The following is a 25,091-nucleotide window of genomic DNA, read 5'->3' as shown; positions in this document are numbered from 1 at the left end:
TTAACTCCTTAGGAGTACTGAGGGTTTGATGGAGCTTGTAATATAGATATGATACTTACTTACCGAAGACTTACAAAAATGAATGGGGATAGTCAAGGAGGTTGTAAGCATATTTTATATTACTATAGATATTCCAACCTCCTTGGGGATAGGAGAGGGCAACCGTTAGATCAAAGGGTAATAAGGAATTACGTGCAAAAGTGAAAAAAACACAATCTGTGTAGGGTATGGGCTGGGTTATTCACTCAAACTTACCTAAACTGGTAGAATGCCGAAAATAGTGCCATTGGTTTGGGGATTGATGTCAAGAACTTTTTTGTAAACGACAAATAAATGACTTCAATGTTCATTGTTTTTTTTTGTTTATATATTTTAGAAATGGCTTCGTTTATATACTTTAATAATGGCTTCGTTTATATATTTTTATAATGGCTTAAATAATTACTGCAATACTATGCGGTAGTCCTTCTTTTCCAGAGAAATGCAAGGCGAAATACTTACGTCATTCAGTATAAATTTGAAATCCCGCCAAACCGTGTTTATTTTCAGCGATTGCGCGATATCAAGCGCACTACATTGTTGATCCGGTTGTACGAATAACAAATATGATTCATTGTGTACTTTTGAACTCATAAACACTAACCATATTAAATTCAGTTATTATATATTGTAAGAGTCCGATATGCCAATTAAATTTTGCTCATGCGTATCCCCTTATGGTCCGTATGTTAATCAAGTAGTGACATCGCTGACATCAAAGTGCGCAAGCTATTGCGATGTGGATTTGAGGAAGGTCGTGCGTGTCATTTAATTATACATCGTTTTTCTGTTTTATTCTCAGGTGAAGTGAAACAATCATTTTCAAAGTGAAGGTTCCCGCATTAAAGTTTGCCCCTTTGTGGGCTCTCCATGCCCAAGATTGCGAAATGTCGATCCGCGCAGTTGCCCATCGACTTATACAGAATGGTCGGTTATTGTACAGATTTATCAAACCCCAAGAGCCGATCAAAACCGTAGTGGATTGTGTCAAAATCAATGCCCACGAGGCTAAAGCGATAGAATCCAGCCTTAGGCCTACTTTAGGAAGATCTGCTTTCCAAACATTTGGTTATCAAGTTCACTATCATGCTCGAAGAATATTTGTTGAAAATATCCTTAATCGTGTGACAAATTCATTAGCCGGCGACCTGCGTAAACGAGCGACTAAACGATTGTTTTTTGGCGACTCTCGTCCGTTTTTCGCTCTAGTTGGAGTCAGTCTTGCTTCAGGAACTGGGATCTTAACAAAGGATGACGAACTCGAAGGACTTTGCTGGGAAATACGGGTATGCATTTATATTATTTGAGAGTTAATTATTATTTTTGATTTTCTTACCGAGCTTATTTTTTTATAACTGAAGACGTCTTTGCTTACAGGAGGCTGTGTCTAAACTGAAATGGGCTACTAGAGACTTGGATGATTCCGTCAAGGTTGATATAGGACTAAAAGATTTAACGCTTGGACCATCAATTGCAAAAGGGTGTAGCGCCGTTGTGTATGCAGCGAGATGGAAGGAAGGTAAAAAGTCTCTCGTGTCACATCTTACACCATTTTTTTACACTGGTCCTCGATATCACGTTACTTGTTGAAAGTCAACACATATTTCGTATTTAATTATCAGTCGCCAGTATCCATGCTCATCTATCTATTTGAGAGAATTAGTTTTGTTTTCAATCTCTTACGGAACCCTTTTGGTATACCATATGCATTTATAATTTCAGATTCCGGTGGCACTCCAACTTCACACCAGGAAACGGCGAACGATTTGCAAAATGGACCATCTATCAATCTTAGCGACCCATTGTCAACTTTCCCTCTTGCTGTCAAGATGATGTTTAACTATGATGCTGAATCGAATGCTTTATCAATATTGCGAGCAATGCACAGGGAAACAGTTCCAGCACAATTCCATATTTCCAGTGAAGAACTTTCTGGATGGGAGAAGAGGTGAGAAAGTAGCTTAGTTTCGCTTCTACGATGTAGTCACTGGAATGCCAACAAGTCTCCTTGTGAAAATTGCCCTTGAACTATTAACTTTGTGCGACTCTTTGTGGCAAAATGGAAAATTGCTTTTTAGAAAACTCAACAGCCATTTATCCTTCCCTGGATTGTGTAGACCTCAAGTGCTCAGTTGCCATCAATGGCCTTTTAGGGAATCCAGTACAAACAAAGCTAACTTGTTCTATTGATGTTGCAATACTTACCAGTTGTGCTGTTTATTATGGTTAATTTTACCCTGCACTCAAAAATGGGATAACACTTAGAGATACATGGATGAAAAATATTTCCAGGTTGCAAAAGAAGTGAACATATATTCGTTTGTTAGAGGAACAAAACCCCACGGAATCATGCTGGCCCTTATTTTGAAAGCTGAAAATTTTGGCACAACCCTTGTATTACCTATGCATTATTGATAGTGAATATCAAAACTTAAATTTAATCCAACTGAAGTAATTAGTATGAAATGTTGGGGAAACATTCATGTAATACACCAATATACTTACTGGAACAATACCCCTGTGCGGCTGATGGGGATATATACTCCTTGGGTCAAGCTCATGAGTCTTAAGGCCTGGTTACATGATACATTAACACGTACGGGTAAATGTCTAAATGTATGAACGCGAGAATGAACGCCAAAATGCAATGTGTAACCACCCAACTTGTGCGAATGCATGAACAGAAAATAGAACCTATTCTAATGTGGTTCATGCATTCATACATGTTCCGGTCCACCAAAATCATTCACGCAAACATACATTAACTTGTACGTGTTAATGTACCGTGTTACCAGGCCTTTAGATTTTTACCCTTGTAACTCAGGTTTGCAAATACTCTACCTAAGGCATTTTCCTATGCGGGTGTCACTGAGGCTACTGGAATCCAAGGGCAGCTTGACGAGAGTTATTTTTCCTTTTTTTTAATGCAGTTGCACATTTGTTTACTAACCTATTACTCATTTCTTTAATGGAACATAATTAAGTTTTCTGGGCAAAATTTCCCTCATCAATGCTCGTAAATATGTATAGTATTTGAAAATTTAAGGCAGTTTGTTGAAACATACATTAATAATTAAAGAGTTCTGTTTGCTAACTTGATGGTTTATCTATAGAATGGCATGACACCATTTCACATGTAGCTATACATGACCCTATTACTTGTAAATGTTATGTCAATTAATTAGTATTACTGTTTATATTTTTTCTTCCAGTTTGCAGGAGAGAACCAAAGCCCTTCCTCCTCACCCTAATGTGGTTGATATGCAGTATGTATTTGCTGACCGGGTTCCTCAACTCCCTGGTTCATTTTCCCTCTACCCAGATGCTCTACCGGCAAGAATTAATCCAAATGGTTCCGGCCGCAATATGAGTCTATTTTTGTTGATGAAGAGGTATGGAACATGAATAGTTTTTTAACATCTATACACTAGGCACTTAAATGTATGCTTTGATGAAATAGAGTGTTTTCAGGCTCAATCTTTTGAATGTTGAAATGGAATTCAATACATTTTGTAATATTTCCTGGAGATGATACAAGATGTATTGAGACGAGTCGTCGGATAAAACTAGAAAATGTGAAGTGGGGGCTCCTAATTCATCATTCATTCTTTCCATCTCCCATTCATAAACCTGCTCTACTTACCTATTCATGTATTTTTTCTCTGTTTAAGCTGCATCATAACTCTTTCGTTGTTCTTCATTTTGTGAGCTAAAATGACCTGTGTGAAATAGACAATCAGATAACCAGCTTAGTAGATGAGAATGTCAACTGATTTTTGTCCTGTTGATGAAATGTATAAGTTACATTCATCGCAGCAGATGTAAAAAAAAATATATCCCTTATATATGTTATGCCTCACTCATAGCCAGACAAGAAAAATACTAGTTGTTGGCCATTTGAGTGAATTTGTAAATTGAAGCAGCTTTATTGTGTTCCTTCTTGTTTAAGTGTATTATGTCGACAGCCATCTTAGTGGTGAGTTTAGGTCTGAAGTAATAAAGCTGACGTATGACCATCAAAAGGAGAGATATGGGAGAAAGACTGCTTTGAAAATCTAATTCTTAGTAGCTAACTATTGTTATGCTTTGCCTATTAATTAGCTTCCTGAATGTAGTGTCTGGTTCTTCATGATTTCACTTACCTCTCGGATTGCTTGGGTAGAAATCACTTGTGCCTGTTTGAAGCATACCAAGTAGCCCAGTTCACACCTCACGTGTGTTCCATAACTTGTTGATTGGGAAGCACAACTATGGGATTAGTCTCAGCCTTCTGCCAGCAGTAGATAATGTTAATCAATGTGCTGTATCACTTTTATTGTAAATGGTGTAATGTGTTGGCGTGGTGAAATGTATACAATTTTGGGCTACTCAATAGCAGTCAAATTTTTAATCCTGCTCCAATGGTGGGCTTAAATCAGGTAAAAGTGATTTGCAGCAAAAGCTGTGACTATTCTATGCTGATTTGAGAGAGGATTGAAATCAAGTAGAACCCCAAAAACTAGTTATATTCCACAGGATGGAAATCTGCTAGCCAATAGCTGTAAATGCAATTTCAATCCCCTTAAATCAGGTAAAAGTGATTTGCAGCAAAAGCTGTGACTATTCTATCCTGATTTGAGAGAGGATTGAAATCAAGTAGAACCCCAAAAACTAGTTATATTCCACAGGATGGAAATCTGCTAGCCAATAGCTGTAAATGCAATTTCAATCCCCTTAAATCAGGTAAAAGTGATTTGCAGCAAAAGCTGTGACTATTCTATGCTGATTTGAGAGAGGATTGAAATCAAGTAGAACCCCAAAAACTAGTTATATTCCACAGGATGGAAATCTGCTAGCCAATAGCTGTAAATGCAATTTCAATCCCCATGTCCTTTTCCCCTGCTAGGTCAAATATCAGCTTTGTTGCTTCTGATGTGAAGAGGCCTCTTAAAATGATTCAGAGACTGTCACTTAAAGAAACTGAAATTAGAAATACTGGAATGAAAAACCTCTTCTAAAGAGAAAAAACACCATTGAAGCCTAAAAAAATGCTAATGACTAAGGATTTCCAAAAATTATATCAACCCTTTACTGGAATGGCAAGGTCAGCTGTGACCTCACACGATTCATCTCCAAATATATCACATTTTGGATTTTCCAAGGCAAAGTTCCAATCTATACTGTGGCTGTTTAGGAGGGATGAGGATAGAAAGTACAATAAACAGTGCAACTGTGAGGTGGAACTACATTTAAGAAATTTGGGAGTGAAATGCTGTTTGATCGCAACTGATTCCACCATATTATATAATGTTGAAAGCCTGATAATTTTCCTTTTTTTGTGTCAGGTCAATTTCTGTCAATGCCTAAAAAATCAAAACTTATATCTTGATAACGGATTATAAGTATCCTTCAAAAACTTTGTAAAAATACTAACTTTATTGTAACCTTTTTTAAAGGTATGATTGCAGCCTAAGTGAATATCTTCAGGGCAGAGAACTAACTCCTAGAGTATCTCTTCTTCTCCTGACACAGCTGTTGGAGGGAGTGGCTCATATAAATTTGCATGGAGTTGCTCACAGGTCAGATTGGTATCTTTTCTTGTTTGAATAATAGTCTTTGTGCCCTGTGTTCTTACTCGAATTATTTCCAAGATGCAAGATGGACAGTATGATTACTTTCGTGTTTTCAATTTTTACCTATGAATTATCATCTTTTCTAAATGAAAATTTTATATTCACTTATATACTATTTCATAAATATTTATATTGAGCTCGTTCACTAATTTTTTCCTGGCAGATTATGATAGAATTGGAAGAATAGTGACCTGTATTTTTCTGTTTCCTTTGCCTACTTCCTGAGCTATTCCTGGCAAAAAATTGATGGCTTTGACACTTGATCTTGGTCCTTTGCTCTATATGGTTTACATTAATGACCTCCTTGATTGCATTTTTTTCTGCAAATAATGTCACACCCATCCTCTATGCTGAAGACACCAACTTTATTATTCCTTCTGTTTGTTGTGTAATTGTCAGACAAACTATGATTATTTTATTAAATGGTGTATGAACTCAAGTCAGTTGTCAGCGTTTATAAATCACAAGTGTTACACAATCCTCATTCAAAAAATTATAACAAATCTCTATTAATATCAGGGAACTTTTAATCCCCAGGTTGATTGTGTTAAGCACCGTATACATGTTGACTCTTTTGTTTCTTGGGATATTCATATTAGAACTCAAGCAAGTAAACTTTGCTCTGTTTACTACTTTATTCATGCTATTCATCCTACAGGAACCACTGATATCCTTATTACTCTGTACTATAGCCTTTTTTATACCCATGTAAACTACTGTTTGCTTATCTGGGAATTTTCTCCTTCTGCCCAAAATTATTTAAAAATAAAGAAAGAATTATCAAGCTGGCTGGGAAACACTTAAAATCCTGCCCTTATCCTGTGTCTACTTTATGTATTCCATTCTATTTATCAAAGGTCACATCAAAGATTTTACTCTTGACTCTGCTCTGGGGCCGTATTCTGTGTTTCGTCAGTATGGCACCAATCGGTTTCCCTTTCATGCCCACCGACTGGACATCATTCCGTACCGACAACGGTTTCCATACCGACGACGGCTCTTTCAGCGATTCTGTAAGGTCGTCGGTTTCAAACCAGTCGGTACGGTTGCCCCTCCTTCCCAAACAGGGAAAATCCGAATATATCCGAAGTTAGAAGTCATCTAACGTGTCTCCACCAATGCAAGAAGGGTATAAACAAGTGAAGACTCATTGGCACAGTTTGTTGTCGTCGTTTTAAATCTTTTTATTTGCAGAAATTACGACTTATTGTTAGCTTAAGATAATCTTTATTGGATAAGTTATTAACAATGCTTATCTAATGTGTGGTAGTACTGCTGTACCTAAGGAATCGAAGGAAACAATATTACAACGTCACAATATAGTTTGTATGTAATGGAGATTGTTGTTGCTGGAATGAATTATTGAAACTATCCTTGAGATCGTAGCTTCTTTTTTTATATATTAGTTCCGTATATTGCTATTTATTCATGATTTGGTAATATAGTTGCCATTAAGTAAGTTCCGTCTGAATGTTATCAATGAAAGGTTATGCCATTCGCATCGTAGCAGACGAAAATCACATACCATGGAACGTGAACGTAGGATTCAAAAGCAAATGTAAATGTTATATTAGATGAACAAGTAAGGAAATTGTTTTAAAAATATGGAGCTGGGTGTAATTAAAAGAAGTGTAATCAGGAGGAAGTAAAGAAATTGTGATCGGGTGAAATACATATGTATAAGTTCCATTTATTTTTCATATACTATTACATATTTCATGTATAAGTGCATTCCAAGTGAGAGAAATTGATAATATAGCGGCAAACCTCATACTTATTAACAAATATCTTCTTTTATCGTAAGTGAATCTATGGCTGACGATAAAATGAAATATAGTTGCCTATTACAAATGAAAGAAACTGATACCCTTGCGGCAAACTTCATATTTAAATAAAAAGATCTTATTTCTATGTCGAGAGAAACGCCAAATGATGATTGAGAGAAATAATAGTTGCCTATTCAGAGTGAGATAAAGTGATAACACTGCGGCAAAACTCATATTTAATCAAAATATCTTTTTTATGTCAAAGGAGCAAATAAATGAAGATAGAGTGAAATAAATCCTATTACAAGCAAGTGAAAGTGGTAACATAAATGAGAGAAAATCATTATATGGCGGCAAACCTCATGTTTATTAACCAATATCTTATATTTCTGTCGAGGTAATCAATATAGATGATGACACAGTGAATTATAGAGGCATATTCGAAGGGGCAGAAAAAGATAACATTGCAGAAAACCTCATTATTTACTCGGTGATGAGGTAAAAACAAAATAAAACATACAATGCGCACCGGGGAGTTCATGAAACCCACTAGTCGGTGGCCATACCGACACCTTTTTGCTGTCGGTACGGCTACCGACGATCTCCTGTCCTCATATCGGTGCCACACTGATCGGGTTCGTACAGAATCGCACCACTGCTTGCCGGGAGTCGGTGTGACGTCACACCCGACGATTCGGTGCCGCACCGATCGGTTTGGAGTTACAGAATACGGCCCCTGTTTCGCTATCAGGTGATATGGTATTCATGCACCCTATGCACAAACTTAAAAACTAGCTATGGGGCTCCATCTCTTTAACAAACTTCCAAATGTGTTTAAATAAACATTCTGTTGTAAAATTTAAAAGTAGTCTAATTTCTCTACTCAGTGTATGAGTTATTGAGTGACTCTTTCAAAATATGATATAGTCCATGAATAATTATGTTTTCCTTATTGACATGCCTTACATTAATGTGCATACTATACATATCATATCTAGTTGTGTATTTCTGATCTCTAGGGCAATAAAATATTACTATTTTTATTTTATGCTTATCTCAGAATAAAATTTTTCTGGAATAAGCACACATGAGACCCAGGAGCCAAGTCATATTTAATTTTGATATTATAGTGGCAAAACATTTTCTGGCAATACTGCGAGTTTTTAACAATATGCTGTCATGCCAGATTACATTTTTGTGATTTGGTATTATGTTGGAATGATGAAGCAGTTAACATCTTGGTTCCATTTCATGCATCCATGCTTTTAGCCAGGTGGAGTGGTCTTGGGTAAAAAAGAAGTCTGATAAGCACTTTCAGCTATTGCTGCCAGCATAGGTGTTGGGTTAATGCTGTGGACGTTGTGGTGGGCTATGTTATGTTGTAGCTTAGTATACTTGCAACTGCCCCCAATTATTAACTCATGTTAATTGGTAAATTCTGTGATGTAATGAATAACTGTCATTTATTACCTAAATTATAAAATCTCTCACATAAATCTACAGGTTAATGTGTCATTATTTACTAATCTTATTCTATATTCATTTCATTTTTTATCTAGGGACTTGAAATCTGATAACCTGCTAATTGATCTCTCTGAAGGAGAGGATTGGCCAATATTAGTAGTATCAGATTTTGGTTGCTGCTTAGCAGACAGAAAGCTTGGCTTAAGACTTCCTTACCATACTCCAGACACTGATAAAGGAGGAAATGCTGCCTTGATGGCGCCAGAGGTCAGTTATATTCCATGCTTTACCTATAGGAATGATTATTTGTGTGGATATATGTCATATTAATCTTGTGGCATGATGTCAATAAATGCCTCCTTTGCCGTTGGATAGGGTCAGACAATATTTGCTTACAATTAGACCGTTATGTATTTCTAATTTTTATCATAACATCCTAATTGGTTTTGAATGACTGCGCTGAAAATTAGGCAGCACTGCTACTCTTTGTTTTGGGGTTATAATTTTTCAAAATTGCAACCAATTTTTTCCTGAGACATCAAGACTTTTTGAAAAATTATGACGAAATGTTCATATGGGATGATTGGATGGGATGATTTTTATGGTGGAATCAATGGAGGCTGAAAATATGCTATGTAGGTGTCTGCTCCTGTTCCCAATATTTAGTAACTAGAATTTGGTTTTACATGAAGTGACTACATTCCTTCAAGTTCTCTTTTAGTTGTTTAATATGACGAGTCTTCGAGGATTACCTATTCGAGATAATCTACAATACGAGTTGACTTGAGATTTTACAGATGTTATATTAGAATGCATTTGTGCCACTTTATATTTTAATTTTTCATTTATAAGATTATTCCATGGAAATAACCTTGTCTGCGACTGCTCTGTAAATGTTCACTTTGTGCGATTAATAATTTTTCAGACTGCAACTTACCATTGAACTTGCCTCTGATTGGCAGTAGTTCAGCACCTCAATTATGTAAATGTGACAGCGACGACGGCGATAGATGACCATCACGTTCTCCTATCACGTTCCGCTGTATCGCGCGATCATGTAAGCCACCGTCATCGCGCGTATCATATAGGTACGAGCGCGTGAGGTTGGTATCATTGAGAAATCTGAAGAGCCAATGAAATCCTTCGACACATCTTTGTCCGAGAATGCGTCGTCTGCGGAGTCTTTGAAATAACAATAACAAACAACGAAAACATAAAAGCAGTTGGATGCAGTTCAAAGCTAAGTACTTCGCTTCGCCAATAGATAATATTATGATAAAGTACTCGTATTATGGTAAAGTTATGGGGAAAGTGTTGTATTACTTTTCAATGCGTGATAACGTAATCCATTATGCTCGCCGGGAGATGCTGCAGTTATTATATTTACCATATCGTAGAGAATGGCCAAAAAGTCGTGATCTTGGATTGAAACTAATTAATTTTGAAATGATAATGGAAGTGTAATCGCGCTAGCGATTTGAATGTAAGTAGTTAATAGTTGATTTATGATGATTAAAAAATCGAAAAGGAGTTTAACGATGTTCATGGTGAAACAAAACTCAGTACTATTCCACAAACTTTTATTTTAACAGTCTACTAGTTTCGACGTTTATACCGTCATTATCAAGACTAACCTGACTGTTAAAATAAAAGTTTGTGGAATAGTTCTGAGTTTTGTTTCATCATGAACATTTCATCGTCCCAACAAGTAACGCCCAAATCAGTTGAGTTTAACGATGTTGATATGTTGGAGAACGTACTTGGCAAATGTTGATAATTAAACTTCGATATAAAGTAATTGACGTTTGAATCACGGATGTACTTCAATTAGCAGTACTTTCCAAGTTGTTGTGTGGAAATAAAGCAGCTCAATAGAATTCACTACCGTGCGCATATAACAATTGAACAACGTGGACAACTAATAATGTCAAGAGAGCACTCCAGTAGAAATAATTAAGGATTTCATTGGTTTATAATCGATTATGGGGCATTTTTAAATTAAATAAACAATAATTTTTTCCTAATATATGCATTTAGTGCTCGTTTTTATGTCAGCATATGCTTATCACCATGGGTTTCGAACGTGATAGGCCGATGACGCTGGCAGCGTGATAAAGAGAGCGATCACGGTTTCATAATCGCTGCTATCACCTTCCGTCGTGGGAATCGCGTTGCCCCTGGCAACGACATCGCCCTCACCCTTCTCACAGTTACATAATTAGGGTGCAGATAGTTGTGATAGGTTACCAATGGTGTGTTCCTAAATGATTCAAAAGCTCTTATCATGGTACTCCATCAACTATTTTCAGACAGAAAGCCTGATGACAAGCTACGTTGTACTCTTCTTCCGTGCTTATCACTGTTCTTGATATAATGTACTAAAATAATTGTGTGATTTGTTATAATTGACTAGAGTATGAGTTTTGATTAACCTACTTTTCTACTTTTTCTCAAAATTTTAATTTAAAAGCAGGATTTTAATGCATTTCTGATTGATTATTGATAGACCAAAAATGTCAGTGCATATGTAAATAGAATATTATGTTTTGGTGTTGTTATAACTGATTAATAAGGACATTTTTGATTGACAATACAATGGCTATACAGTGGAACTTGGTTAGTACGTTTCTGAAGGGACCACGAAAAATGAACGTACTAACCAGGAAAACGTACTAACGAGGAAAGTAAATAATAGCAGTCCGAGTTATTGCAATCTGTGGAAAAGTCGTCATAATTACAATTACTATCGGTAGTTCTCATAGGATCGCCTACCTGAACTCTTTTCACATTTAAAATCAAGAAAATGAGCACTACCATGAAAAACAAACCCTTTTCTGAATAAAAATCGCAATTTTTCATGGACATCCCGGAGACGATTTCATGATTACGGCGTCTATCTCCCGTGATTTATATATATTTACAGAACGAGGACGAGTGAAGCTCAGACAAGCGAAGACAAGTCATTTTTCTTTCTCACAGCGTACTCGGAGAATATAACAACAACCCGGAGTAAGTCAACTGGTTTTTTAAACATCATAAAAATTGGGCAAAATTATATTGACTTTCAAATTACGGCAACTGCCGTAGACATTCGCTTCTGGAATGATACCATTTCGATTGTAAAATCGATCGATATATCGACTGATGACACGCAAGATTATTAGATTACTACGTAATTACAAGAAAATTTTATATTAAACAGTTAAAATTTACTTTCAAAATTTCTCTAATGTCGTCTGCTTTCGTTCCGAGATCAAGTATTTTTAAGCTAAGCCTAAGCTTAGCCTAAGGCTAAGCTTCGCGTGGAGATTCAGAGGATCGTCTGCTCCCGCAACAGTAGTCAAGTAAATACGCACGACGTCGAGTTTATGGAGCAGTACTGCTTTAGATAATGTGGGAATTGTCTAATACCGTTAAGACTCATTTCTTCATCATGATAACTCGTGCAATAGCAACAATTGCCCACTCACGAACTTTGTGCGCAGCAGTGGGCACTCCCAAGCGCTCCAAAGGCAACAGAAGGTGAGGAGCTCGGGGTGGGGAAAATTGGGGCTTCTTATTGGCTGTAGTTTTTCATAGTCAGACATTCCCGAAAAACGGCCGCATTTTATTTTTCATCACGTCACAAGAATTCAGAAATGCATTTGGATAAATTACGGTAGAAGAAAGAGATGTGGAATGAATGGAAGAATGTTAATGGCTAATAATAATAAATTAAATCATGAATTCAGACGTTTGCGACCCTTAAGAAGACACTAGAGAACGAATTGCGGGTTGCGTCACGGCAAGCAATTGAGCGTACTAACCAGGAAAGCGCAATTTTTTCAAACGTACTAACCAAATTCTTTTACCTGTATTTTGTTCGGATGGTACCGGGACCGAGGGAAATCGCCGTACTAAGGAGGAAAACGTACTAAGGAGGAACGTACTAACCAAGTTCCACTGTATTCATTATTTCTTAAATTAACATTTAAATATTGATACATTTACTTCTGGACGAATGGAAATATGTAAATAAGCCAAATTTTCTACTTTTTTTAACGTTTGCACTTGTTACATATAAAGGACTTCTACTGCACTAACCTCATTTTGTGTATTTGCAGGTTGCCAATGCTGTACCTGGTCCATTTACAACCATTAACTATGAAAAATCAGATGCATGGGCTGTTGGAACTGTTGCACATGAACTTTTTGGTTCTATCAACCCATTCTACCTGAGAGGAGGTGATGGGCAACGTCCCTTACTGCGAAGCTCCACATACAAGGAGGATGAACTTCCTGAATTGCCATCTACTGTACCAAGCATCATTTGTGCCCTCATTAGAAACCTTCTGCACCGCGATCCCTCAAAGGTATTATAAGCCTCTGGAATTGCTCTTTTGTGCAATTTACTTGTTTGCAGTCATTATTGTTAATTAAAGCTGTGCTTAGTCTTTGAAATTAAATATAATTACAGTAAAACCTCCATAAAAACGAACCTCCATGCAGTGAAATTTTAAGGAACCCTTCCTATTTCGAAGTTATTGGCCCGGTTCCAGACCCATCCAATGGACTATGCAGGCAAATAAACTTCCTGTAACAAACCTTTCTACTTAAGAAAACTTCCTACAACTAAGTCTGTGCTTGAGCCCAAAACATAGAAAATGTCCCTCTAGAATGAATTATTGAGGAAAAAACGTGTTTTGCGTTTACAGATTCAGTAAAACTTCGATTTTACGCACTTCGATTTTACATCAAGTCTCGATTTTATGCAGTGACACTCAAGTCCGGCCGGAAAGCATAGGAATTGCAATGGTGAAACTTCGATTTTACATCTTTTCTTGATTTTACGCAGTTTTTCGATTTTGCGCAGCATAACCCCAGCCCCAAAGAGGCCGCTAATCTTGATTTTACGCAGTTGTCTTTCGACTTGTTTTGAAAATCCCGACTGGAGCGATATGAAGTTAGGTTATTTATTCGTCTCAATGAGTTGCAAAAATGAATACAGGAACGGTTGAAATGACGTCACGCTGTTGAGCGTGAAACTTAAAACATCGCGAATCTAATTATTGCTTCCCCTTACGCCCTCTCAGTAATATTTCAGGCTCCTTTACGAACGCGAATATTGCTCTTAGTTAAAATTTGCCGTAGAAGGATATCGAAACCTAAAGTATACGGCAATCGCCGTGTATGCGGAACTACTTTTGATTAAGACGGATGATCGCTGGAGATATAAACATTACACAGGTCAACAGTGGTTTTGGTGCCGGAGATTTTAAAGCTGATTTCAAGTATAATTGGGGTGCTGAATCCAAATATGATATCAGTTTTTTCCTATCAGCTCTAGTTTTCAAGATACAGATATGTTGTTACTTACGTAAAAAAAAGTTCAAAATGATAATATGGGATAATTACATAAATGATAAAACCCACATAATATAAAGACTTGATTAATTTATAGGAATGTTATAACCCCTACAATAACAATAATTTTACAATACGATTGAATACAAATAGTAACATGTTTTTACTGAAATAAAACACTTTAAAGAAAAAAAAGACGTAAAAACGTCACTCAACACTTAGGAAGCTTCTTTCGCGCAATTTTCTTGCGTGCACTTTGTTAGAACAGACTCGTTTTAAGCACCAGCAGTAATCTGCCATCATATCGTTATCCCATCTTCCTTGGTAGCGATCTTCCATTGTTTTGATTTCCTGGTGAAATCTTTCACCTTGTTTATCACTTGTGTCGCCTAAATTTTCAGGAAAACAGTCTAAGTGACTGTGTAGGTAGTGAACTTTTATGCTCATATTACATCCAAGTGATTAAAAGTTAGTGAGCATATTGTTTACCTACTCGAGATAATTCTCTCCTTTGTGATTTCCCAGAAAATGTTTTATTACAAATGAAAGCCAACTGTTTTTTTCAATCCCATTCATTGACTTGACAAAAGCAGGATCCTTTGTAAGTTGTCTGATTTGTGGCCCATCAAAAATACCAGCTTTAAGTTTTTCTATACTTATCTGCGGCAATTTTATTCTTATGTAGCCGAAGCATGGTCCATCCTTGTCAAGAGCCTTTACAAATTGCTGCATTAGGCCTAGTTTAACATGAAGGGGTGGTAAGGTGATTTTTCTACGTTCAACTAAAGACTCAGCAATTACATGTGTTTTTACTTAACAATTAAGTTTTCTCTCTTTGACCACTCCTTCTTAATCCAGTGGTTTGTCTGTCCCTGCTAGGACAGAGGCACAAGAAACAAGGATATTTTGTGTTGCTAAATTGCTTCCCAAGAAGAAAGTTCACCATTTTTAAATCTACACGAATCACCTAGCGATGTCCCTGGCATTTTATCTTCCAACACTATTGTATCATATTCTTCTTTAATTTCTGTTGAATGGGCGACTGGTATTGAGCCAAACTTGTTAATATTGTGAAGAACACATTTTAAACTACGCTTAGCATCTACGCATCAATGAACAAACGCGAATCACTAGCTTCATATTTCGGTAGTCCCATTCCTTTCAGAAGACCTTTAACGTCTACACAAAATGTAAGGTTGTCTTCTTGAGTAAAGAAGGGTAGCAGATCCTTTTCCCTTGTGCGATAAACATTAATTTTTGTATCTTGTTCCATTAAATTCTTTTCATGCATCCTAGAAGCTAGTAGTTCAGATGCTTCCTTCGATAAGTTCATTTCTCTAACAAGGTCACTTAGTTCATCTTGATTAAATAGTGAAGGATTTGCTGATACTACCTCGTAGTCATTGTCACTGTCGTCAATTGAACCAGGAATATGTTCACATAGCTCATATCCTCACATAAAACTGGTAATGTCTGAAATATTAGGATCGGGATTTCTTCTGAATTGGGTACCGGGCGTCTAGCTGAAGGCAAGTCTGGACATTTCCACTTAATTAATTCCCGAAACATTTACCATGCAAAAATAACAGTCATCAATATGGTTTGTAGGTTCTCTCCAAACCATTGTCACACCAAACTTTAAACTTTTCCTTTTTCCTGTAGTCCACTACCGCTGATGTTCTGTACATGTTTTACACATAACATGTGGTTCCCACTTTTTACCTTGGTCACCAAGCTGAACACCAAAATATCTCAGGTATGCACGTTTCACAAAGTCTGTAATGTTTTCCTATTTTATTTTAAAGTATTTTCCCCACAAATGTAACAAAACTCATCACAATGATTTACACAGCTTCTTCGAATTGAGCTCATTTTTAGAGGTTGCTTTACAAAAACTTTGAGAATTGGAACATTTGTTTTCGGAAATCCCCTCACCCATTACTTACTCCCGCCTCTTCATTTTCAAAGACACGCTCTATTTTTACCCTATCCCCCCTTTTTTACTCTTCTCCACTTTTCTGTGATTCTTTCCACGTGTCGTTATTCTACAGCTATGACTAGGGTCCTTTTCCACCGTGGGTTTCCCACTTCCCTTAGTTATATCTTTTCCCTCTGTCTCCACTCTGTGCACCTGTCTCCCCCTTCTTCAAACACGCCAAATCCTCCCCAACCCCTTTCTCTAAGGTATAAAGGTGATTTTCTAAGTAAAAACTGCAGAGTGGTTATGAATTAGTTTATTTATAGATTGATTTAAATTTGAAAAATATTTTCTGAAATATATCAAATATTTAAAAGAATCTAATCATAAAATGCACCGTATCTAAAAAAGTAGAGCTGTTACATAAAAACCGATATCATATTTGGATTCAGAACCACACATATTGTTAATATCAGCTCAAAAATTCCCGGCACCAAAAAAAATATTTTTTTTGTTGGCCTGTGTTATCATCTTTCGTTTATTATTCAACTTATTGATGGGCGCTGTTTATTATATATTTATTGTAATAACAGTAGATGGTCATTAATCTGGAATTATGAACTACGTAATATCCATCCCTAATGGAAGGTTTTCTAGAATTTTGCCAACGCTATGTTTTCCGTCGCCCCCGCGAAATATAACGGCGAAATGAGCCGTAAAAAATCCTCCCGTGCCAAAATTTTGGCTTCCAAGGTGATCCAAAAAAGATAGACGTACTTCTAGTATGGACGTAAGTCGATGGTGATTCAACACGATGGTAAAAGCAGCATGCGTTGTCTCATTCCGCGGGCTAACCCCACATCTGCGGGACGAATGGAGGCGAGGGAAAGTTGCTTGCGTGGCGCACTTATCAGAACTGACTCAACTTGTATCTCATTGTGAGTGGGTTTAAATGAAACATGACTGGAACTTGAATAACTATAAGCTTAACTCTGCTACGTGGCAAGTGTTCATTTTTAACGGAACGGGAGTTAATGCCCTCAGAGAATAACTCGCGTCGTCAATCGTCATGTAATCATTGAAGTCAAATTCAAGACATGAGTGATAAGGCAGTCCCTTTCAACTTAGGAATGGCTTAGCGCCATTAAATCGAAATACCAAAAGTGTCCGGTGTTGTTATCAGATATGGGGAAGCAAAAAAATTACGTGAAGATGAGTCACACGGCTTGTAAGTCGAAGGTCCTGGCGCTGAATTCGCAGAAAAATGCCGACAGAGAAGCTATTCCCGGTAGATTCATTCTACTAATGCTAAAATTTCATGGTAAAATGCTTTTTTAATGCGTAAAAATTATAAGGAGGGAAAATTGTTCCGGACAATTAATCATTTTTTTATTCATCACCGGCGGCATGACGGTAGTTGCGCGGTTATTTAAATAGCTCACTTTAAAAAAAAGTGATCTAAACACCGGAAAAATCTAAATTTCGGAATATCCCTGGTCCTGTGTGCTCCGTGTTATCTATGGTATACTATTTGGAAGGAGGTAACCGACAGCTGGGGTCATTAGCGCCATGAAGTAAGGGCTGGTGGGATAGGAACCCTATGTTGGCGTTAGCCAAGTTGTAATGATAAGCTCGAATGGGACCTATTTGCAGGACAGAGTGGTGCCCTGGAAGTGCCCTCCACATTACACTCAAGTAGGGATAGACCATCTCTGGTAAGTTTCTGCTACTGCCAGGACTTGAAACCAGGCCCACAGGGTATAAAGCCTTTGTGATGTATTAGCAAAATTTTGCTCCCTGATAATAGAGTATGTGCACTCGGGAGGAATACGACTGAAATGCAGTTTATTCGATAAATTGTATCGTAAATATCATTACTTTCGATTAACAGCATTAATTGTTGCTTAGTTTGTTTAATAATTACTATTTAATATGCATTGTTTTCGCAACGATATTAGGCAGACGAAAACGCTCATCTATTGGCTCCTCGGTATGTGACGTCATTCTGGTCTATCTCATCAGCGTGCAAGGTGTTTATCGTGTTATGATCGTGTTTATGATTCAATAAACTACGTGTGCATTGGAAAAAGTTGGTGGATCTGATCTGTGTAATGGGAAATACGTTTAAGTGCTTATCGTGGAATCAGGTTTCGTGAGGGTTTCTTCAAATAATATCCCGAAGGTGGATGCTTCAATGATTGACCGTGCTGATTATGTTGGACTATACCTACATGCCTCGGCACGAAGTTTTAATGTTGAACTGGAGCTTTTTTTGTTGTCTTGTCACATTCATAATAAAGAGAAATGGACGAAAAACCTCATCGGAAATTAGGTCTAACATAAGTGAATTAAGTAAGATTGTTTACAGTAGGTAATTGGCCAAAAGTTTGTTAGCACGATTCGAAGGTTTACGGAAGTAAAAGTGCCGGTAGATAGATAACTATCGATATTTGTATTATTGTCATTTCAAATACCGATCATAATTTAATTTATCTATTTAACTATTTTCTATTCTATTATTATTTAACCTACTGACTCGCGAAAAATAATTTTTCATGTTCAGTTATGGCCCGTGGTGACTGCATGAATATCCATAGTTAATTATTAAATTGCCATTACTGAGCTGGGTTCTTCTTCTTCTGGGCTATTTAAGGTTTTAAACGTAAGTACAAATAACTGAAGTTACATTTTGGTCCAGTTTAAGCAGTAATCTGATCTTAATTTCTTAAAAAAAAGCACTTGTAGTCGACGTATTTGTTCTTTCGTAGAATTAATGTACAGTGGAACTTGGTTAGTACGTTCCTCCTTAGTACGTTTTCCTCCTTAGTACGGCGATTTCCCTCGGTCCCGGTACCATCCGAACAAAATACAGGTAAAAGAATTTGGTTAGTACGTTTGAAAAAATTGCGCTTTCCTGGTTAGTACGCTCAATTGCTTGCCGTGACGCAACCCGCAATTCGTTCTCTAGTGTCTTCTTAAGGGTCGCAAACGTCTGAATTCATGATTTAATTTATTATTATTAGCCATTAACATTCTTCCATTCATTCCACATCTCTTTCTTCTACCGTAATTTATCCAAATGCATTTCTGAATTCTTGTGACGTGATGAAAAATAAAATGCGGCCGTTTTTCGGGAATGTCTGACTATGAAAAACTACAGCCAATAAGAAGCCCCAATTTTCCCCACCCCGAGCTCCTCACCTTCTGTTGCCTTTGGAGCGCTTGGGAGTGCCCACTGCTGCGCACAAAGTTCGTGAGTGGGCAATTGTTGCTATTGCACGAGTTATCATGATGAAGAAATGAGTCTTAACGGTATTAGACAATTCCCACATTATCTAAAGCAGTACTGCTCCATAAACTCGACGTCGTGCGTATTTACTTGACTACTGTTGCGGGAGCAGACGATCCTCTGAATCTCCACGCGAAGCTTAGCCTTAGGCTAAGCTTAGGCTTAGCTTAAAAATACTTGATCTCGGAACGAAAGCAGACGACATTAGAGAAATTTTGAAAGTAAATTTTAACTGTTTAATATAAAATTTTCTTGTAATTACGTAGTAATCTAATAATCTTGCGTGTCATCAGTCGATATATCGATCGATTTTACAATCGAAATGGTATCATTCCAGAAGCGAATGTCTACGGCTGTTGCCGTAATTTGAAAGTCAATATAATTTTGCCCAATTTTTATGATGTTTAAAAAACCAGTTGACTTACTCCGGGTTGTTGTTATATTCTCCGAGTACGCTGTGAGAAAGAAAAATGACTTGTCTTCGCTTGTCTGAGCTTCACTCGTCCTCGTTCTGTAAATGTATATAGGATAAATCACGGGAGATAGACGCCGTAATCATGAAATCGTCTCCGGGATGTCCATGAAAAATTGCGATTTTTATTCACATCGTATTGTTTTTCATGGTAGCGCTCATTTTCTTGATTTTAAATGTGAAAAGAGTTCAGGAAGGCGATCCTATGAGAACTACCGATAGTAATTGTAATTATGACGACTTTTTCACTGATTGCAATAACCCCGACTGCTATTATTTACTTTCCTCGTTAGTACGTTTTCCTGGTTAGTGCGTTCATTTTTCGTGGTCCCTTCAGAAACGTACTAACCAAGTTCCACTGTATTCAAAAGCAGAGTTCTGATTATCTCAATGTTTCTACAAGTTATTTTCAGTTCGCTAACATAGATATGTCAGTCAGATGTACATTTGCTTGGTTGAGGTGTATGAATAGCATTTGTGAGGTATGTCTAAAAATTGGTTATTGAAAACTTGGTCCAGATGAATGATGGAAACCAAATGTTTGATAGTTAGATCAGACGATTACTTTTCATTCATTCGGTTTCAATATGCTTCTCGAAGCATTTGTTAGCACAATTTAATAATTGGTTCATTTTATATTTCTTCACAGCATAAGTTTATTGGTTTTCAAGGTACAAGTGTCTTGTTATGACCGGTTATGCTATCCATTAAGCGAGGAATCCCTGCGCTCGGTGCATTTCCAAAAAGTAGTCCCGACTTGTGATACGTAATAATGAGCTTATTTCACATTCGATTTAGAAAATATTACCATCACTGTGTTTGGAATTAAATTACAAACATTTTGAATACCCAAACTATCACTTTTTATCGAAAATTAATTTTCCGTTTTTTAGTTAGTAGTACGGGTACAGTTACTAAGTTAGTTACTAATTAGTGACCCAGTTTTCACGAATTAAGTCGTACTATTTTCAAGGATCATCACTGTTTAAGTGTCTCTTAATTTTAATGTCACTATAAATCTGCAAACGAACGCAAATGCGAGAACCGAGGAGTAAGAAATACGATTAGGTAGTTCGAGGTAGTTGATGGAGTCTTGTCGTCAGCGTAACCGAGAAACAAATGAATTTAAAGATGTAGATGATGGCATGTACACTATTTAAATCTAGTTCATAGGGCATTCCATGGCTTCTTTCCAAACTCAGTATACGCTGTAGAGGGGCTCACCCTAAAGAACAAGGAATGCCTGAGAACACGTCGAACAAAATGACGTCACAGCCTTGAGAATATGGCCGACTGGTGTTTCAGCGCATCATTAATTTTGCAAATTTTAATAATTAATATCTCGCTTAAAAAGTACCTCTCTATTCTCAGACTCGGAATTTAGCCTAATTGAGGTGTAAATTCTTTTTTAAGATCACTTCCCAAAAATGTGCACATACTCTATGGGGTTAATTTGGGTGACTATCCTCAGATACCTCATTTCTTCAATTTCCAATCTTTGTTTGTCTGCAGGTAGTTAAACAGATTTCCTGAAAACTAATTTTAATTGAAAATATTTTCGAAAATTAGCTTCTCTGCGAGCATTTAGTATCACCATTCCGAAATTTCTCCCGGGTATTAGAAGTAATCTTAGTGCCAGAAATTCTAGCAATATAGCCATGGGAAACATTGTTCAGGAATGCAATGTTGTTTCTCTTAAGGTAACATGCCATCTGTGGTGTTGCTTGTGAGTAAATAAGATTATTATGCTTCTTTTCTTGCCTCCAAATGAGTAATTGAATCTGGGAAACATATATCTGATGCGATTGAAAAGGATTTCATGCTCTTTTACCATAAAACCTCACACTATGAGACTTTTTCTGGTTCCGTTTCTGGCTTAAATCAGAAGCGTACAAGTGTATGACTAAGCATTCTAAAAATAATGAGCAAGAGTTATCCTGAAAACTATACTTCTCCTCAATACCAACTTTTGATTTTACACACTTTGATTTTACACAGTGCCCATATTTCGGTCCCTCCAACTGCGTAAAATCAAAGTTTTACTGTAATTCTTTCCATAATAAGCAAGAAGTAGAAGCACAGCTGAGGGTACCGTGTCTTTCAGTGCAACAGTTTTGCTGCAAGCATCGAAGGGTTCACATCCGAGGCCTACAGAGTAGAGGGAATGGATGATGTTAAATATGATGATTTGATGTTAATTAATAAGAATTGTTTATCATTGCTATAGGAAAGGTTTTTAAGGTGAATTAAGCAAGATTGAGGAATTTGCTCAACTTACATCGTAAAGCTCATGGAACACTTGGGTTTTCTAATTTATATCTGAATCAGGTTGATTTATGATTTTATTTTGATTTGGTTCATGCCTTATTAAAATGTTGTGATGAGCAGAGCATCAGTTGTATGGAAATGCCCATGGTCTTTTGGATTGGGTCGTAAGAATTTTCATTAAACACCTTTATTTTTCATTTAAGGTACTCCATCTATAATATTTTTTGTCATTCATTTGTTCTTCAAAAATAGTTAGCTTGAGTCATATGGTGTTTTTTTTACTATTAGATTTTTTATAAGGCACTATATAGTACTTTTTTATGAGGTACTACGTAGCTTTTTATTTGGGGAATAGTTTTCAATTCATTTGAACTCTTATGTCTATGCAGAAGCACAAATTAAGTGACCATGTATTCATTACAAGATATCTCATCAATAGTAGTTAATATATGTACCTAGTTATTTTTGCTTTGATGAAAATTACATATAAGTTGTAAATGAATAAGTTCATATGAAGTTTAGTAATTTATTTTTATGTGGAAGCTTATACAGTGCAACCTCGATATAACGACACCCCACGGTGCACTGATAAACACTCGCTATAGCGAATTGTCGCTTTACCGGAGGTGGAGCAAATAATAGCCAATATACCTGTTGCGAACAGATATACAGGAACAGGAGTGGTGCGGCGACAGATAAACATCTATCCGATAAACGTAAGCATAAATCCAGACGAAAGGCGATGTTTTTTTGCATCACTAAATTTTCTTACTCAAATAACGACTAACTATTCAAACAATTTATAAGCGCCGCACTGAATAAAAATGATGCAAAGCATTGTTTCGTCAATCATTATATTTATCGAACGACAGTTTACCACATAAATTTGAGACTGAGCACTCCATTAACTTCATTTCTAACAGATCGCTAGCAATTACCGAGGTTAAGGAGTCTTGATGAAAGTCTTCCGGCGGTGAAACCCTCGCTATGGCGAGCCAACACCGAAAGGGTCTCGTAAAAACGAATTTTTTAACACGCTTATTATAGGGTCAATTGACGGTGCATCGGCTATCTCTCGTTATAGCGGGGGTGTCGCTATAGCCCGTACTCGCTTTAACGAGGTTCCACTGTATATAAGATGAGAGAATTTTGTCATTGCTGAGTATTAATTTTCACTTCTATGAGAATTGATGAAGGGTGCTAGGATTTCTTGGCAAATGCTTTTTATGGAGGTATTTTGAGTTTTGCTCCTGGATTGTATTTTTACTTTCTTGTTTTTAAATCTTGGTTGAAAATTTGCCAACGTAAATCCTGTATTAATCATCAAGATAGATTTCAGTTCAGTTGAATCTGTATAGTTTTGTTTACTAAATTTTTGGATGGATTGGTTTGTTAGATTTAATATCTGTTGCACAGTTTTGACATAATTTTTTGGTATTATTTTACACCTATATAGCGTATGACTGCAGATATGGCTGCCAATGTCTGTCAGCTGTTTCTTTGGGCACCCAAGTCCTGGATGGAAGAAAACATCCCATCCAGTAATGAGGTATGTAGCTTCCTCTTTTCGAGTTCTTTCAGCAAATTAGTTGTCTAACTTGCCAAAAATGCTATCCTGTCTTCTGTTATTAAAAATCATTCATTAAAACCACACATTTTGAAATCATGTGTAGAATGTGATGAAGTGAAATCTTATTTCTCATAAGTTCCTATCCAAAGTTAATAGATGATGTAAGAAGGAATCAGTAAATTTTGAAATATCTGGTCACATAGTCAATTGTTTTCATCATTGGCTTCAGTTTCAAGACTAAGGCAAAGTTATGTGCTGAATATAAGATTCCATTTACTAAATACCTACAAAAATTATAGTAAGAAATGTTCATTATGAAATTCTCTGTTTTAGGTCCTTCAGTGGCTTCTTTTCCTTACATCAAAATTGGTGTGTGAGAGAGGGCTTCCTGTAGGGTCTTATTCTCAACGCCGTACATTTCCTGAGTACCAGCTTATTTCATCATTCTTAGCCAGGGTTCACTTGAGAAAAGTTCGTGAAGCGGTGACGTGGATGAGGCGACACAGACCAGATGACAGTATTCCAGCTACTTGTAGTTCAAGTGCAATTTCCCGTTTGGTTGCCTTGGATAGGGATTCATGTTCTTTGCTGAAGAGTATCCCCATTTCCGCCCTGAGTCCTTAAAAGACTGATCCTTAATTTCAATGTAAATATGTTAGGTTTTGGTTATTTTCACATGGGCTTGCATTGTTTCATTATTACTAAATTTGTTGAAGAAGCTTCTTTTCAGGCTAAGATGGCCTCATTATATTGATTTACTAGTCATTGATCTTCTTGAAATTGTTTCGATTAAGATATAGAACAAGGTCCACATTTTTCTACGTATCACATTTATGATTTTATGATGGCACTTCTTAGCATCTTTGATTATTGCAATGCTTAAAATTCATGAATAGGATTGAATATTTTGCCTATATTTTTCTATGCGTACATTTGGCTCAACTCTGGTATTACATTGTCTCTGATATAAATGATACCTTGTCAGTAGTATTGTTCCTTCGAATTGGAAAATTTTGCCAGATAAAAATAAGTTGTGTCTTGTAAAATGTGGTGACATCTGATCTCATGCTGTACTTAAAAATTTCTCAAGCTCTTAGAGAACTATTTTATTACTTCTAAAAAAATTCTGAAGGATGGATGAATAAATTTAATTCTTGCTTTGACTGAGATAATTTTTGCTCTGCACCTCTATAGGTCTACACTTCCTGAGTTCCTATAATTGACTTAGTCTTTTTCTAACCCTGTGTGATCTAATTTGGGAAAAAGCATGTAGTGCTTCAATTAATAAAGGGGTTATATTTATTCTATGTTTTATTCCGATGCAGCCTACCTTTGGCCATATTTTCTCAC

General features: G+C 36.6%; 1 protein-coding gene across 1 annotated transcript; it reads left to right on the top strand.

The window, feature by feature from the left end:
* The first annotated feature begins 720 nt into the window (after nt 1-720).
* Nucleotides 721-25,043, top strand: LOC124164136 (serine/threonine-protein kinase Pink1, mitochondrial). Its single transcript, XM_046541326.1, has 9 exons — nt 721-1,325; nt 1,417-1,558; nt 1,762-1,987; nt 3,252-3,431; nt 5,475-5,597; nt 8,977-9,148; nt 12,985-13,233; nt 23,628-23,720; nt 24,075-25,043. Exons 1-9 carry the CDS (start codon nt 927-929, stop codon nt 24,363-24,365), a joined length of 1,875 nt encoding a protein of 624 aa, XP_046397282.1. The 5' UTR covers nt 721-926; the 3' UTR covers nt 24,366-25,043.
* The last annotated feature ends 48 nt before the right edge of the window (nt 25,044-25,091 follow it).

This window comes from Ischnura elegans, chromosome 8 (assembly GCF_921293095.1).
Source record: "Ischnura elegans chromosome 8, ioIscEleg1.1, whole genome shotgun sequence".
NCBI classification, from domain to species: Eukaryota; Metazoa; Arthropoda; class Insecta; order Odonata; family Coenagrionidae; genus Ischnura; species Ischnura elegans.
Note: the sequence above shows the minus strand (reverse complement) of the source record. Positions and strands in the feature narration are given on the sequence as shown.

Excerpts from the sequence above, each read along its gene's own strand:
- LOC124164136 (XM_046541326.1), top strand. The coding sequence starts at position 927 with ATGTCGATCCGCGCAGTTGCCCATCGACTTATACAGAATGGTCGGTTA. Across the intron at positions 1,559-1,761 it reads TGCAGCGAGATGGAAGGAAG|ATTCCGGTGGCACTCCAACT; the intron begins GTAAAAAGTCTC and ends TTATAATTTCAG. Across the intron at positions 23,721-24,074 it reads ACATCCCATCCAGTAATGAG|GTCCTTCAGTGGCTTCTTTT; the intron begins GTATGTAGCTTC and ends TCTCTGTTTTAG.